Source organism: Triturus cristatus, chromosome 10 (assembly GCF_964204655.1).
Source record: "Triturus cristatus chromosome 10, aTriCri1.1, whole genome shotgun sequence".
Lineage (NCBI taxonomy): Eukaryota > Metazoa > Chordata > Amphibia > Caudata > Salamandridae > Triturus > Triturus cristatus.
Window position 1 is genome coordinate 1,168,119,781 of NC_140593.1, and position 17,122 is coordinate 1,168,136,902.

The 17,122-nt window shown below is 39.3% G+C and overlaps 1 protein-coding gene across 1 annotated transcript in view; it reads left to right on the forward strand.

Moving 5' to 3' along the window:
• LOC146796868 (vomeronasal type-2 receptor 26-like) overlaps nucleotides 1-17,122 on the forward strand; it is a 151,432-nt gene that overhangs the window by 38,089 nt on the left and 96,221 nt on the right. The window contains exons 5-6 of the mRNA XM_085631405.1: nucleotides 1,142-1,265; nucleotides 9,193-10,076. Coding sequence (XP_085487531.1) covers nucleotides 1,142-1,265; nucleotides 9,193-10,076 — 1,008 coding nt within the window. The remainder of the gene's footprint in view (nucleotides 1-1,141; nucleotides 1,266-9,192; nucleotides 10,077-17,122) is intronic.

The window sequence follows — 17,122 nt, forward strand, 5'->3', positions numbered from 1 at the left end:
GTCCAGCAATAGACATTGCCAACAAATGCAACTGGACCTGCCTTTATTTTCTATGAGAGAGTGTTGCAGTTCCAGTGTATGGCTATGTACAGTGCTGAAGTTTCTACTGTTTTTTTAGTAGTTAGTTAAATTTAGACTTTGCGAATATCCAAAAGTATTAAACTTACTAAAAAAAGGAAAGGTGATAAAATGTACAATATGCAAAATCTGAACTTAGATATCAGAGGTTGTAGTGATAGGCCATAAGTCAAAGGTCACCTAGGCCCGACACAATACGAATCGTCTGTGTACACCCAAGAATCTAAAGCAAGACTAGTTTTCTAGAAAAATTACAAGATTTTCGGTTTGATGGCATGTTTCTTGTTACAAAGACGCCTGGGACAGGTAAGTGAAGATTCAGTAACGCTTTATTATGGCCTCCACTCTGGAACCTCTATCACTTCGCGCTCAAGGCACAGCGACCAATGAACACTGCCAGTCAGGCTGCTCTTGTCAACATTACAAGGCAGCCTCTGACTCAACTGTAGGAACATTCCAAGGGGCGGAAGTGGATGGGAGGGAGGCAGAGAAAGATAGGGGGAGAGACCACACAAGGTTCTTGAAAATCCATAGTACAAACCTAGTAAAGTCAGGGAATTATAACATTTCTGTTCCAAAAAAAATGATAACCCAATGGTTTTATACTTTAGGGGGAAAAAAGGTATACCGGTCATTTCCATTGCACAATTTTCCTTTATCATCTGACAATATTTCAGGTATCCATCAAGGGTGTTAAATTACTCCTACAGATTGCTTAGATTTACTGCTGCAGCAATAACGGTTTCCATTTGCACAATGGGTCCTAAATTTACATGACTGCCCTAAAACAGGGGTGCTCAAATAATGGAATTAAAGCTATCAAGTGAGATGGTCAAGATAGCAACACAAATACTTCTATATGTATTTACATCGAATTACTTCAAATACAAATCTCATATATTTAATGGCCTGTGTTGATCTTAAAATTAAATAGGTCAACTAGTTTAATGGTGTGATGTTTGCATCAAGTTTGACCAATTGCCAAATTGCCTCTGCAAGGTCCCAAGCAAGGCATGGTGATACCAGGGATCCCCTAATACTACAATATGTTTCTTTGCCACAGGTGCCTCTCTCAGCCTGCAGTGAAAGTTGTTCTGCAGGATACAGGATGTCTGCCATCACAGGACGCCCCAAGTGCTGTTTTTCCTGTGTGCTCTGCCCTGACGGGAGCATTACTAACCAAACAGGTACGTTCAGCTGTACAAGAGAAATGCATTTTAAGATATGCAGAAAAAATGAATATCCCTCCTTGTGGATATGTATAAAATATCATGAGAAGGTCAAGGTACTATGAATGATGCACCTTGAGCGGGGTAAATATTTACCATGTCTAGCCCATTAATCTGTTTCTGGAAGTGCGGGCAAGGAAAAGGAGGGGAAAATAGGGAATAATGAAATGTATGTTACAAACGGGTGAATATGCCCACGGATAGCGCCATACATCTTCAAAATAAGACACAAGATGTCGGGCAGCCTGAAGTGCAACGAGCTTGGAATGCAAAATAGCAGCAGCACAGCAAAATATAAGAAGAAATCATGTCTGTGTGTTTCCCAAATGGAAGTCAATGTAGCTAAATCACATGACTGAAACTTGCTACTATCAACCATAACTAACCCCTTCGGTGCTCATGACGGAACGGTTCCGTCATGAGCGTCGGTTGAGCTGTGCCCATGACGGAACCGTTCCGTCATGAACCCGCCCGCGCAAGAAACGGTCAGCACCGCGGCGGAATTCGCGCCGCATGGAAGGGGTTAAATAGCAGGTAGTAGGATCTTTCCCACAAAGAATACCAAAACTGCACAGAGGACAAGACACTATTCATGCACATAACACTAATCCTTTTAGTCACTCAAAAACCCTTGCGTAGCTAGAAAATGTGCATGGTCAACTCTGAACCCTATGGCGTCCAGACCCATGAAAGTTTGTAAACATGTTCAGTGTTACAGGAAGATTTAAACTGATATAAACAGTATCCATATTTGAATAATTGGTTCATTCACTCAGCACTACCTGTGCAGGTACTATCTTTGCCTTACAGGGGACTATATGACATTGATGCTGACATGGTTTTTAGGTTGGTTTTCCAATGTGATGGACGTCTTGTAGAGAAAGGAGCATATGTACAAACCCCCCTTTGCCACCGGAGCGTCTCTTTGTTTTGATGCTCCAGTGGCGTAGCGCCATTTTCCATATTTGCAAGGTGGTGCTAAGCCACTTAGCGGGGCCACACCCATGGGTGCATAGTCACTTTTAGTGACATTTTGATGGCGATAGGAGCTTTGCCTACTCTGCTTTGTAAATAAGGCCCCTTTTCATGCTACAATTAGCGTGAAAGGGGCGGGCAATGGATGTTGTGGTGGGCATTCCACCGCAACACCCATTGATTTTGATGCTGCCCCCTATTTACAAGAGCAGTGTAAATAGGAGGCATCGCCAAAATTAAGAGCAGGGAAAACCTGGTCTTAAAGAGGCGAAACGAGCTTGAGCAGCACACATAGAAACAGCAAAACGCCAATCAATGTTTATATGCTGGAAGGTCCCCCTTTTTAAAAAAATGCTGTTTTGCACCTTCTATGTGTGCACTATTTAGCAGCACACATAGAAGTTGCAAAACAGCATTTAAAGATTGTTCATGTCCAGGAAGGGGGACCTTCCTGTACACAAACAATCTTACCCTCAACACAGGCGCAAGGGTGCCTGCGTTGGTGCTAGGAAGCTTAATTTTGCACCAGCTCCGGCGAAAACACAGGGTTGCACCATTTTCTAGTACATATGGTGCAGCGCTGAGTTTTTGAAGTGACAAAGCGTGTTGTTATCCTTCTTGGCTTAATGACACACTTCGCCACTTTCTTGTAAATATGCCCCAGTGTTCATGGCACTGCCAAAAATGAATGCCATGGAATATTAGGTACTAAATGGCGATACAAAGAGAAATCACTAATGTCTTTCATTGTGTGCTGAATTCTGCAGCACACATAGAAAGAGTAAATTGACTTTATTGATTGGTAATGTGCAGGAAGGTGTCCCTTCCTGCACATAAACAATCTTCCCTGCAACGCAGGCCCCCTTGTAGCATGGCGGCACAGTGTCTGCACTGGCACAGGGCAGCTTTTTTTGTGCCTGTGCTAGGGGAAACACAGGGGTGCACCGTAGTCTTGTGGAGACAGCGCATCCCTGTGTTTTCAAAATGTCGTGGCGTGGCTCTCACACTTTTTGCTAATATGTCCACAGTCTATACATAGGTAGAATAGCAATGATCAGCACCGAGGTTCATGCTAATATCACACAACCCTCTAGCATCACATTTAACGACAGCAACACCAGAACACAAACAAATTCGTTCTGTTCTGCATGAGAAATTACATATCTGTGATGCACTTTCTAAAAAAGGAATTCCAGGACTGAAACCTTTCCGGCCATGGTGACACAACTATTCCTCACCTAGCAAATCTGATCCATTTCCACAATGTGTGAACTGACAACTAGTTTACATCTTTGAAAAAAAAAATGAATATACATTTACCAGATGTAAGCACTGTTCTTACATCTTCAAACTCATGAAAGTGGAGAATGCTACTAGACTGCCTCAGAAAACCAAACCGCCTAATCTGCCACATGAGCCATGTCTGGCATCACAGGGCATGCAACTGCAGTTGACTGTCACAGCTGATATTACAAACCTGATCAAATGATCTATCTGTAAAGATATTGTAGTTGCCTACTAATCAATAGTGGACACATAAATCCTAGAAAACTACCAGTCCTTCTCAAATATACTTTTTTTTACCACATCCCAGTAACATTTTGGAAAGATGTCTAATTGTAAGAACTTTTGGATGACAAACACAAACTGCAAGTTCAAAAGGAGGGTTTGAGAATGAATAACAAAAATTGGAAACACGTCTGTACCAACAAGCTATAGACTTATAGCATTAATTGACATGGAGGTGAAGCTTTATGTAACCTGTTTACTTCAGCATCTTAAAATCTGGCTAGCAGACATCAACCTTTCACCCCAGCCACAAACAGGGTTTAGGGCTGGCATGGGGACTCTAACAAACCTAAGATCCCTGAAATTATTAGCTGAAAAGGCCAAAAATAAGAAAACGCAGCTCTTCGCCTGCTTTTTAGACCTTAAGTCTGCCTTTGATCGTGTACCACGGGAGGGTTTGTGGAAAGAAATGGCCACATGGGGCATACCAAGTAGCCTATTGAATGCAATTAAAGAGTTATACACAGGAACCTGGGCCCAGGTCAAAATAGGAGACGGCAAGAGTGTAACAAATAAAGTATTCACAAAAAAAGGATTAAAACAGGGGTGGGTACTTGTTCCATGCCTATTCATCATATATCTAGGACTCCTTGCACAAGCCGTACAGAAAATCAACTCTCATCCGCCTCTACCGGCTCAAGAAGAAATAGAATATTTACAGTATGCAGACGATATTCTCTTATTAAGCCAAAATCCAATTGGACTTCAGCGAAGTATGGATGCCTTAAAAACTTACATGGACATCCATGGGTTAGAATTAAACTTGTTGAAAACCAAAGTGGTTCGCCTGATAGACCCATAAAAAAGAAGCATTTGTGGTTCTTGGAAGGGAAAAAAGTCGAGGAAGTCAAGTTTTACAAATATTTAGGATTTAATGTGAAGTATCAAATGAAAGGCAAACAACATATAGAGGCGATGCAGGCGAAACGCGCCATGTTTGAACTACGGCTTCAAAATTCTAATTATGAAACTATGCTGTCCATCATTCAGACATCTTTTGACGGTGATGAGCTCTCAGTTAATGCCAACAGTGACCTATGGAATGGAAACGCTGAAAGGACGTAAAAAAGGCATTTTAAATAAAATCCAAACAAGAGTTTACAAATCAGTGTTCAGTATAACGAAAACAGCATCCCCAGCACAGGTGTGCTTAGAATTGGGATTGTTGAATCAAAATACCAATGCAAAGGAGCCTTTATAAAGCTATGTTGGAGACTATGCACAACTACATGTGCTGGCAGGAAAGAGAGGAGCAAATAAAGAGGCTACATTTAAAACAGGCTATATAGAAACTGGGATTACAAGAAGCCTAGAGTGCAAGTATTTGGAAACATACAAACAGGCCTTTTACAAGGTAATAAAAGCCACAAATAAGCACCTCTCATATTTAACAGATAAGACCAACCTTGCACTCAGAGGACATTCCTGGACAGTGATTAATTTCTACTAAAAACTACAGCCCCAGGAATACCTTGCAGCACACTTTTCTTTAAAAATAAAACATCAGTTCATCCAGTACCACTTTGGAAAATGGGTGACAAAAGATCTAAGGCCATCCTGGAAGAATCAGACATTGAATAAGGAATGCCCCCCTTGGGACGAAAGTATAGTTCACATTTTTTGCATTTTCCCGAGGTATCTGAAAGAAAGGAAACAAATACTGAAAGAAGTTTTTAGAGAGCTAGAAATACTCACATGGAGGCAAGCGGTTACGTTTTGGCTGGGCGGCACCTCTATACCGCTTATGTGTCGGGGAGTAAAATTTGCAATATTAAACACAAATGCAACAGAACAATCAATTTGTCACCTGTACTTTAATAAACAAATCACTAATGGTAACCAAAACCATTAGATTAATTTTCGATTAAATTAAAATAATAAATTTGCACAAAGCATCAGCATCTTAACTCAGGGTCTATGTAAGTACAAAAGAAGAACTATAACCTCCCGGGGCAATAAAACTGAAGATCCATCAACTTAAATTAAGCATTGGAATGGGCATTGAAAAAAGAATAAAGCCATCGCACCAAAAACTCCCGGGCAACAAGAAGGTAGAAAAATTAACTGAAATGTATTTCAGTATAATAGCTCCTCACATTTTAAAGGATTACTCCAACTAGTTTTTATATCATATTTTAATATGGAATTGTAAGATTTTATTTTTTTTGGACAATATTAGGCAACGTTTTTTTCGCACAAAGCTCTTGTACTTTAAAATAATGGAACTATATTAGTAACAAAGGAAAACAGCAATTAAGTGAGCCATGGAGTTGCACGACCTGTACAAATGCAAACAGTTCACATTTAAGTATATATGACCTTTTTTGAAGACTTAACAGGTATTCATGACCAGATCAATAATTATGTAAATTAAGGAATGTACTTTTGTGTAATGGTTTTCATTGATTATATACCTACAAAAATAAATACATACAAATACAAAAATACAATGAGTAGGTGAACTGGAACTGTCATATGAGGGCAAGCAAGCCATGCCATCTCATATGTCGTGAAGTCTCATAGACTTAAAATACCTTAGATCTGTTTATTTGTTCTTAAAACACAAAAGGTGCAAGTAAGAGTAGCCAACATGTCCTAAAACAATGGACCCATTCATTATTGACTGAATCATTCCTAGATGTATGGATTATATCGCTAGTATTTTCCATGTGTAAGATGCATAAAATTTTCATCGGGCTATTACATACATTGTATTTTCAAACCTGTGCCTTGATATTCTCATTCTTATGTGTTGAGAGATTTACCAAATGTTTGATAAATAAATCTGTACTATTCCAAAACCCTTTATTTTCCAAATTACCTGCATGTCTGGGATGAACTCAAAGATATCTCAGAAAGTAAGAATCCAGTAAAACTTTCAGCTTTGAAATTCAGATCTATGCGCTAATAAGTCTGTGCATTCTCAAAGTTATATATGGCATGCTATCCTCTGCTCCTTCAAAGTGAGCACACAGAAAAGGCAATCGAAGTGTTGGTAATGACAAACTTTCCATACTGCAAATTCATCTTCATTGGAATACCTACACTTTTTGACAAATTGCAGACTCAGTAATCCCTCTTTATTCCGGCTGGATCTCAATGAGTTTCAACAAAGATAATTCAAAGTCCGGTCCAAGGCAGCACCTAATTTGTAAAAACATAAGTTCCAGGGCCCTTGTCAGAAAGCTACTTCAGTTTGCACCGGGGAACAACCTTTACAACGCAACTGTTACAACGCACTACACTTACAACGCATTTTTTACAACGCAACATCCACTACAACGCATTCCATTACATAGCATGACACTACAACGCATTTTTAAAAACTACCTTTACAACGCATTCCATTACATCGCGTACTACCTTTACAATGCATACCATTACAACGCATAATATTACACTACACTATCCAACACTTACCCTACTGTTGCACCCCCTGGATTTAGAATAGTAATTTTTACCCCTATACTATCCAACACTTACCCTACTGTTGCACCCCCTGGAGTTAGAATAGTAATTTTTACCCCTATACTATCCAACACTTACCCTACTGTTGCACCCCCTGGAGTTAGAATAGTAATTTTTACCCCTATACTATCCAACACTTACCCTACTGTTGCACCCCCTGGAGTTAGAATAGTAATTTTTACCCCTATACTATCCAATACTTACCTTAAATGCAATTTAATATTATGCGTTGTAATGGTATGCGTTGTAAAGGTAGTATGCGATGTAATGGAATGCGTTGTAAAGGTAGCTTTTAAAAATGCGTTGTAGTGTCATGCTATGTAATGGAATGCGTTGTAGTGGATGTTGCGTTGTAAAAAATGCATTGTACGTGCATGCGTTGTAAAAGTGTGCGTTGTAACGACATACATCCGTTTGCACCATCCATTTAGCCTACCCTTAGTGTCAATGACAGAACAATCACAACTAACCATCACATGCATACAAGTGTGACAATTCAGACTTTAAATGCACATTAAAATTGACTAGCAAATGCCACTAAAGCTATAATAGCTTTTATCAGCAGATATTCATGATTTTAATGTCTATTTAATTATTAAACTGTTCTTGTGATCCTCACAAAATCTGATAAACAGAGCTACCATGAGGCAGGCTGTTATAAGAGCTAGTGTTGGCAATAAAGTGCTGGTGCCGAGCACCAGAAACAACTGGCTCAAATGAAGCACTGGTCAAAGAGATTACACAGACTCAGAATTTGAATTGACCTTTAACTCTCTTCTATCGCTACCATACCAAAGTGACTGCAGGGTGGCATCGTAGAGTGATACAAAAACCTGCAGTTTAATAATATTTAAAAAGGTTTCTCTTATGTTTGTTGGTCACTAAAGACTTGAGGAAAATTGGTTGTTATTTTGACAATCTAAAGGAAGACCTGAGATGTATCCCTGATGATGTCCTTTGCAAACCAATACAATATCACCAAGAGCATTACCCTTACTATATTGGGAATGAGAAATCTTGACCCTCTCCCTGGACCACTAATCCAACTGCTCTCCTGACATCATGCTGCATGTAAGCGGCAAATTGTTAGAGAAAGCTCTCTGGGACTCTGGCAAGGAGATGGATGTATCTGCAGTTCTAAGATGGCAGTGCTTATCTGCTTCATCACACTAGTCTACCTTTCCTGTATGAAACTGTCCTAATTGGGCATTAAGTTTCCCCTGACTGATTCTGGCACAATATGTTCCTGGTGCTTACCAACAGTTTTGATAAATTCTTAAATATTCACAGAATAATGCTTCCACTTTACTGAAAGAGAGACTTCTAATCAGGATAATGATGGCTATTCGGTCAAAAATCCTACACATTATAAGAATATATTGCACATTCACATGATTCCCTATGTAACGTGTATCTAATCTGCAGCGGGATCCAGATCATCTCATTAGTGAGGTAAATGGACCTAATCCTGCAAATCAGCAAAATAATGCTCTCAGTGAAAAATTAGGAATTCTTCATTCACAAGAAATATCCTCATTGAATATTTATCATTCATATAAATAATTGTAATCCCCCACTGACAAATCAGCAGCATATCTTTTGAGAGAAGTCTCTGTTTCACTGAATGGTGGTGCACCCAATATAAAGATTGTTCAAACATTTGATCCATTCAGTATTACAGTTACCCTATAATATTAATGGCTGGGAATTATTCCTAAATCTGTAGCTTTCCTTCTAGATGGTATTACAGTAAAGTGTCATACAGTGGTCTCTTTAAATCAATGGATATGTGTGTGAAGTTATTTACCAGTCGGATATCATACTTCACCATTGACTTGTTTGTATAAATTATTCAATCTGCTATCATTTTTAGATTCCTTGGACTGCATGATGTGCCCAACTGATCACTGGTCAACCAATGAAAAAGACAGATGTGTTCTGAAGAAGATTGACTTTTTGTCATACAAGGAGCCCCTGGGGTTAATCCTGGCTTTTATCTCAATCTATCTCTTTGTCAATGCTACTGGTATCTTGTGTATACTCATAAGATATCGACACACTCCAGTGGTACGGGCCAACAACCTCCATCTCAGCTATATTCTCCTTGTGTCCCTCATGCTGTGCTTCCTCTGTTCTTTGATTTTCATCGGTCTGCCCAGCAGAGTGACCTGCATGGTCCGTCAGGTGATATTTGGTATAACCTTCTCAACTGCTGTTTCCTGTGTAATGGCTAAAACAGTAACAGTGGTCATTGCCTTTAGGGCCACCAAGCCCAATAGCAACTTGAAGAGATGGATTGGCAACAGGACTTCTTTATCTATTGTGCTAACTGCCACCTTCATAGAGCTGAGCCTTGGTGTTGTCTGGCAGTGGACATGGCCCTCTTTCCCGGAACTTAACAACAGTGTTAACAATTGGAAGATTGAAGCTGAATGCAATGAGGGCTCAATACAAATGTTCTATTGCATGTTGGCCTTTACAGGATTTTTGGCATGTGTGAGTTTTGGGATTGCATTTTTAGCACGGAATTTGCCAGACACCTTCAATGAAGCTAAGTTTATCACCTTCAGCATGCTGGTGTTTTTGAGTGTCTGGCTCTCTTTTATTCCAGCCTATCTCAGCACAAAAGGAAAATACCTGGTAGCAACTGAGATTTTTACTATCTTGTCTTCTGGTGCTGGTGTTCTATTTTGCATTTTTGCTCCAAAGATTTACATCATCTTTTTAAAACCAGAGATGGCTACAAAGAATCTTGTGGTCAGAAAGTCAGCACAGCCTCGTAGAACAAAAACACAAATTGTTTGAATGTAGAGGAGGATGTGTTAGTAGTTATGCTTCATACCGATTAATTAAAAAATCCTCAGTTTGCAAGCTGTAATTTTTCACCTTCTTCATTGGTTAATAAAGTGGGCCATATTTTTCTCACAAGGCCTCAGGTGTTTTTCATAATCTAATTTAACTAGGATTATAATTGAGATATTTTGTGTTGATTGGCAGTTCATATCCTTTGCTGACTGCCTACCTGTATACTTCGGATGCCTACATCTCATTTTACCTATTGGACCAGATATTTTTTCCAATTTTTATCCATTGTTTATCATAAGTACCCTTTCCAATGTATCAAGTAACATTATGTCCTGTTTTATAGTTTAGGTTTTTTAAAGTGGGTGAAAAAGTGACCCAGAAAATTACCGCCTGAACACCTGCAAGAATAGGTGGATAATCTGGCACTCATTAAATGGAATCAAGCAGGATTTTTCTCCGGCCAGGAAAGCACGTCAAACATTGCCTCCCTGACCGTCTGTTTTAGAAATCCTTTGTCTCAAAATCAACTTTACATGCTTATTTAATCGAAGGCAGCCTTCGATAGTGTCCCCTGAAATTTACCCAGGGAGAATGATCTCCCCAGGATACCTCTGATAGCTATCCAGCCTCCGTACACTGAAACTTGGTTGCTTGTTAAATTGGGTGATGGGTCTAAACTCTCCCAAAAAATCTAAACCACTTCACTGAAATAAGGGAATGTGCTTGCCCCCTTACTTTGTAACAGCTACCTGTCAAGCATATCAACAAGATTGTGTAAATGCCCATCCACAAAACATTGGAAGCCTTTGCCTCACAGATACGCAATATAAGACTATTTACTCTTGATGAGCATGACCCCCTTAGGTCTACAACATATTTTAGATGCACTTTCAAGTTTCATCAAGTAGCACAAACTATAAATTAATTATAAAAAAATTATGATGGAGAAATTTAGTAAGAAAATGAAAACACCCAGAGCGTGGCTGATTGAAGGTGTCAGACTATCAGTTAAATCAAAATATAAATACCCTGGAATACTTTTTGACAGAAGAGGCACCTTTACTGCACACATTGATTTAATGAAATCCAAAGCTGCCTCCCTAACATTCAGTTGCAACACCCTGTTGAAATCTTTTCAAGGTCCTATTCTGGCCTTCCATCTATCTTATATGGGTGTAAAATAATAATAGGAACAAAGGTGGCAAGGCTGCAGGACCTGCTAAGTGCTAAATCCTATATATTTGTACACAGGCTCCCTAAGTTATACATCTCTGGCTCAACTACACTTTAGGGATAGGCCTGACAAAACAATCGATTGCCACAAAGTGCTGCTTCCTAAAAATGTGCCACAGATTTAAAATGGTGGAGGATAATACATTAGCTGTCTTTGTCTGGCTTGAAATCAATCAGCCAAAATTAAAATCAATTTGTTATCTTAGTCTCAGGGATACCCTGCAGTTGCTGCAGGCCTTTGAATTGTGGCAAGGAAGGCCATCATCTGCCCAATTTAAAAGGATTCTCAAGAGGTTTGCCATACTTTTCTCCATGCAAGAAGATAAAGAGAAGCTGGCAAAGTTTACCCATGCCTGGCAAAGCATTAATGCCTTTGCTTTTGACTGGCAATGCTACCGGAGCGCAGAAGGATGTTGTGGGCAGCTTCAATCAGGCAGCTGTCAGCTCTTGCAGGCAAGCCATCATTGCATCACTCAACCCAGTAAACACAGTGCTTAGCATCAGGATGTTAAAATTTGCTGGGAATTTTCGAAGCTAGAACAAAACACCCACATGGATGAAATACAGGCCACATGCAGTATCGGCAAGGAGCACAGATCCTTTGCTGCATACTAAAACTGTTACATATAGGAGTAAACCATGATGTCTGACAGACCTGGGCCAGAGGTTGTAAATAAAAGTAACCACCAATGACACTGTAGATCGGCCCAGCAAGTATCAATAACAGGACCCACAAGAAATATCCTTGAAACATGCACTGCAAAAAACATACTCCTGAAACATGCTCTGACACTTTGAAGTCCTCTGGATAACTACGTCTAAGAATTTTTTTTAATACATCCCTTTGAATGTACAGTTATAAAAGTCACTTTGTATTTTTATCTACATTCAATATCAAGATTGCACTTTTCATTAACTCTTTCATGAAAACAAAATTTTACTGCTCTTTTATATATTTTTGCTAGTGTGATGATTTTAATTAACTATGCACTTTGATAATAAAAATTGAAATGATAACATCCCTGTTGTAAATAGATTTGATGTACATGAGGGTGTTGACTGACTCATCAGCAAAGAGGGATTTCACAACACTATGTCTTGAGGGAGGGAAAAGGAGGGCCCATAAGGTGATGGACCCTATTGTATGGGTAGTAGGAATAGACACCTATGAAACATGAACAAGCTAAAGACAAGGCCCCAAAGGTCAAGTATACTGAGTCAGTTGAGAGCCCATTGAGTGCCTATCATAGATTGAGCTGACTCCACTATTATTCCTGCATGCCAGCAGATGCCTCATGTGGGATGGGTCATTTTGTGGACCAAACTCACTCAGTAGAAATAGTAAAAATTGGTAGAGTGTGTTCCGATAGTTGTGGTGGGGAGAGTATTGCCAGTGCTCCCAGCCAAGAAGGGCAAGCTGGAATAAAGATGACCTGAAATGTTGAGCAGGCTAACTTAGTGGTAAGATTGTTGCCATGGAATGTCACTGGTCTAGGCACTAAACTTGATTGTTCGGACTGGGGAGCGTTTATTGACCTGTTTGACGTTTGTCTATTTCAGGAAACTTGGCAGACAAAGGAGGCACAGTGAGTTGGGTTTGCCTCATTTAGTAAAAAAGCAATATTGGGGGTAGGGGCAGACCATCAGGTGGCTTGATTACACAGATTGGAGCGCATCTTGGTTGCCCAGTAATGACAGTTGAGATAGCATCCGACGATATTCTTTGAAAACATCTCTTATTTCCATCCCAGTTCACTTTTTTGTGTAAAATGTTTATTCACGATCTGTGGGCTTTGGGCAGGAATCTCCACTAGTGGAGATTCTTAAAACACACATGGCCTCGCTACTGGGGCATCATGCAAGGTAGCAGGTGGTGATTTTAATTGCCAATTTACGCCCCTTGACGTACATTTTGAGGACACCATATTAATCGAGAATAACTCTTGGGTAGTTTAAGATTTGTCTATACCCCCTATTAAAAAATGGTCCCCATTGGCCCTACAAATCTACACATTTAGCCTTAATCAATCTGTGTGAGCCTGTAATGGGAGAACACCATCAGACAGGAATGGTATGCATACCTTCAATTGGACCAGGAGTTCCAGATTGATAGAGATTACATTTTAGTTGATGTCAGACTTTGGTCCTATGTTGCTGATATGTCCATTGCTTTAAGACATGATGGTGACCATAATGCCCTAGCACTTGATTTCACCCTCACAGTTTGCAGTGTAACGGCTACCCGGCATGATGCTTGTTATGGTAGACATTATTTTCCAATCAATAAGCATATAATCAAATGGAGTGTGATAGACCGCAGAATAACTAAGGCTGATCTATCAGGTAGTTGAGAAAAGCCTAGGAGTTGTGAATAATCTAGTATCTCTGCAAGGCAATGTAGCCACTCCACAGAGGATTGGTGAGGTCCATGCTCATCTTTATAGTGAACTAAAGAATATCTTCTATGAGGCTAAAAATCTGGGAGTTAGAAAGATCACTACCTCTTCGTTTAAATACAGTGTAGACACGCTAAATTGTCACTACTTAATGCAATAAATTAATAGGATAAAAGCCTAACCCAAGTTGTGCGAGTGGCTTATATAAAGTCAGTCAACAATGCCAAGAGGGAAAGACCCAAGGTAGATGGGAAGACATACTTAGCCCCACAAGGAGTAAAGACCACACTGCAATTTGAAATCTGGTCTCAACATGGAATTCAGTAGGCATCATGACTATATGAAAAAACTCAGTAGTAGATGCCTGGAACAAGTATTTTTCAAGCTTATGTGGGGATCCTGTTTTTTTGGTCACACACAATGCTAATAACAAGATAAGTACAAAGGTGGTATGCTCTAGAAGTTGGTATACAACAGTTATGATTGATGAGGTAATTATGAGCTTAAAAAAGACTGCCCCCAACAAAGCACCAGATATTGATAAAATACCTGGTGATTTATTCTTGTCAGAATGTTAGGTATGGGACCCCTACCGTACGCTATTATTTAATGCCATTATGGAAGAGATGCACATAGCACATTCGGGGGCGGGGGGGAAAATCATCCCTATTTTCAAAAAAGGCTCACCTCTGCTCCCCACAAACTATCGACCTATCATTTTAATAGATACTATGCAAAAAATATTTTCTAGAGTCATTTTAGAAAGACTGCAAGAATTGATTTGAAGCTCCTTGCAAGCAGGCTTCTTCCAAAATACCTTAATGATTAATCAGGTGTTTAGGTTGCAGCTTCTCTACTGCAAAACTATAGTATTGGAGGGGTAGACTCCAAATGTTTTTTGAAGACTTACAGTCAGCTTTTGACCTTGTCCCCACGAGAATTTTGTGGTAGGTGTTGTCTGACATGGCGGCAACACCTTCCCGTCTTTCCATTATAGAAAGTCTTCACAAACAGGATTTTCCACAGGGGCGATGTAGTAGGCTTGGGGAGGTGGCCACACTCTTCTCCCTGTTTAATGAGGGCCCTAGTTTAATCTCAATGAAAGTACCAGCTCTTATACTCTCCTCCTTTCAAACAACCCATGGGTATACAAAAAGTTCTCAACAAATTTAGTAATTTCTGTGCACTAAGGGGACTTGAAATTAATTTGAGCCAAATTAAATTTATGGTTTTAATTCCTGCAAATCAACACGGTGATACCTCACTTTAAATGGGACCCCATTACAGCAGGTAAACAACTTTCTTGGTATTACCCTTTGTGAGCAGATGGATTGGACAACACGCATCTCTAAGCAAAGACTCAGATTAGAGCATCATACTGGTGGTCTTTTTTTAAGCCCATCAACCCAACCATTAAGATCTATCTACATTAAGTGCTGGTGGCTGTATTGTATGGGTTAGCACTCTGGAGTCATAAGCCAGCGAAAAACCTTGTTCTGTCTGAGAATCTCTTTTTGTGGCAATTGTTGAACCTCCCAGTTAGTTCACCACTTGTCTTGATCTGGGGGTTCAATCAATTTTAGAGGGGATTGTCCACAGGTCATTCCTCTATTGCAGGAGAGTTAAGGTTACCCCTGAACTGATTTAATGCAGACAAGGCCTGTAAGAGATACCTGGTGCTGGCGAATTACCTTGGGCCAGTTTTGTCGGAGTTACTCTGAAAAACATGGGGAGAGATGGCCAGGACAATCCCAGCAGGGCCTGTTTACACACTTTCAAAGCTGAATTAATAAAAAGCGCCACAAAACCTTTAAATTAAACATGTTTTGGGCCAGCTCCACATTGGGTTGTTGACAGATTTTTAATGTATAAGGATTCCTACAAATTTGAAGGATTCATGGATACATTTTAACCCACCTTAACTAGGAAGTTGTATGTTCAATTTAGACTTTGTACTCTTCCTCTGTGCTCATATACCATCAAGTGGGCAACCCTGGAACTATGGAAGAGCAGGCCTACCCATCATGTGGTGTAATTAGTGAAACAGAAGTCCATGTTCTTTTCTTCTCTCCTCTCTATAGCAAGGCTAGAAGAAACGGATAGTTCCCATGTGCAGGAACTTTGGGACCTTTCAGCATAATGAGGCATTTAGAATTTAAAAAACTGACACTAGACAAGCTACAGCATTTGCAGTATCAAAATATTTATTTGCTATATGGTACATTAGAAGTAAATTTACACCATCAAAAGATAATATGCAAACTGATATTTTAGTTTTTGTGTTCACTACTCTGAAAATAAACAGGCTATACTTAGTGGAACCCAATATGTTTAATAATAGAGGATTTTTTTACTCTAATGGTAAAAATAGTGAATAATACACAATGATATGACATGTATCTTTCTTAGAGTATGATTGAGGAGGGGTTGTGAATTGCTTTTTATACACTGTATATTTTTAGTACACAATCATTGATTAATATGTACAATAATAAAAAGAAAATTCTTATTGAATATTGATTCATCATTGCTTAACGAGATGATACTCTTTTTATGGTATAAAATGATACACCAGCAGAGGAATTAATTTTATTATTCTTAATATGTACAATTTTTATTGTTTTAGTGGATGTGCAGTAAATAGACTGTTCTATTTTGCCTATTTGCCTGTGACAAAGCTACATTTTGTACTACACTATGTTTTAGCTATGTATTTACTTGTCATTCATGACTAAATGCCAAAATAAAGAGTATTTGATGAAGAAATTAAAAATTAAATTAAATATAATTTGTCAATGCCTGTTGTTTGTATTGTACCTCCACTCACATGTGTGAAGAGACACACAGAGATCTCATAGCACCTTCCATCCACCACAATCCAATGGTATCCATGGTACACGTTAGTTGTCCTAACACTATGGTTCTTGCAATCTGTCTTTTATCTTATGAAAAGCTAACTCCTTGGTAACCTCTTCCTCAAAACAGACAGGTCCATTACTGATAGACTCTCATATTGGTACTGAGTAGGCTAACCTACAGCTTACATTGAGTGTACATCCTTTAGGCAGCTGGACCATGTAATGAAGAAAGGGACTTTCGGGCATCTGAGAAATTAAACTAACAAGGTGACATATGCATCACTAGAGATATGCTGCATTTCCTATTCATGTTACACATGTTTCAGGAAATAGTGTATAATCACACCACTGATGTCGTCTCAGCAAAGTCTTAAGCCTGTGTTGAGCTACTGATATTCCAATCATTCCGTAGGTTAAGGAAAGATATATTGAGACGCTGTCGGTTGATTTTAAATTGCAATTCTAAAAATGACACTTAGAAAGTTGGCATTTTTTTCCTTTGGCTGTTTGG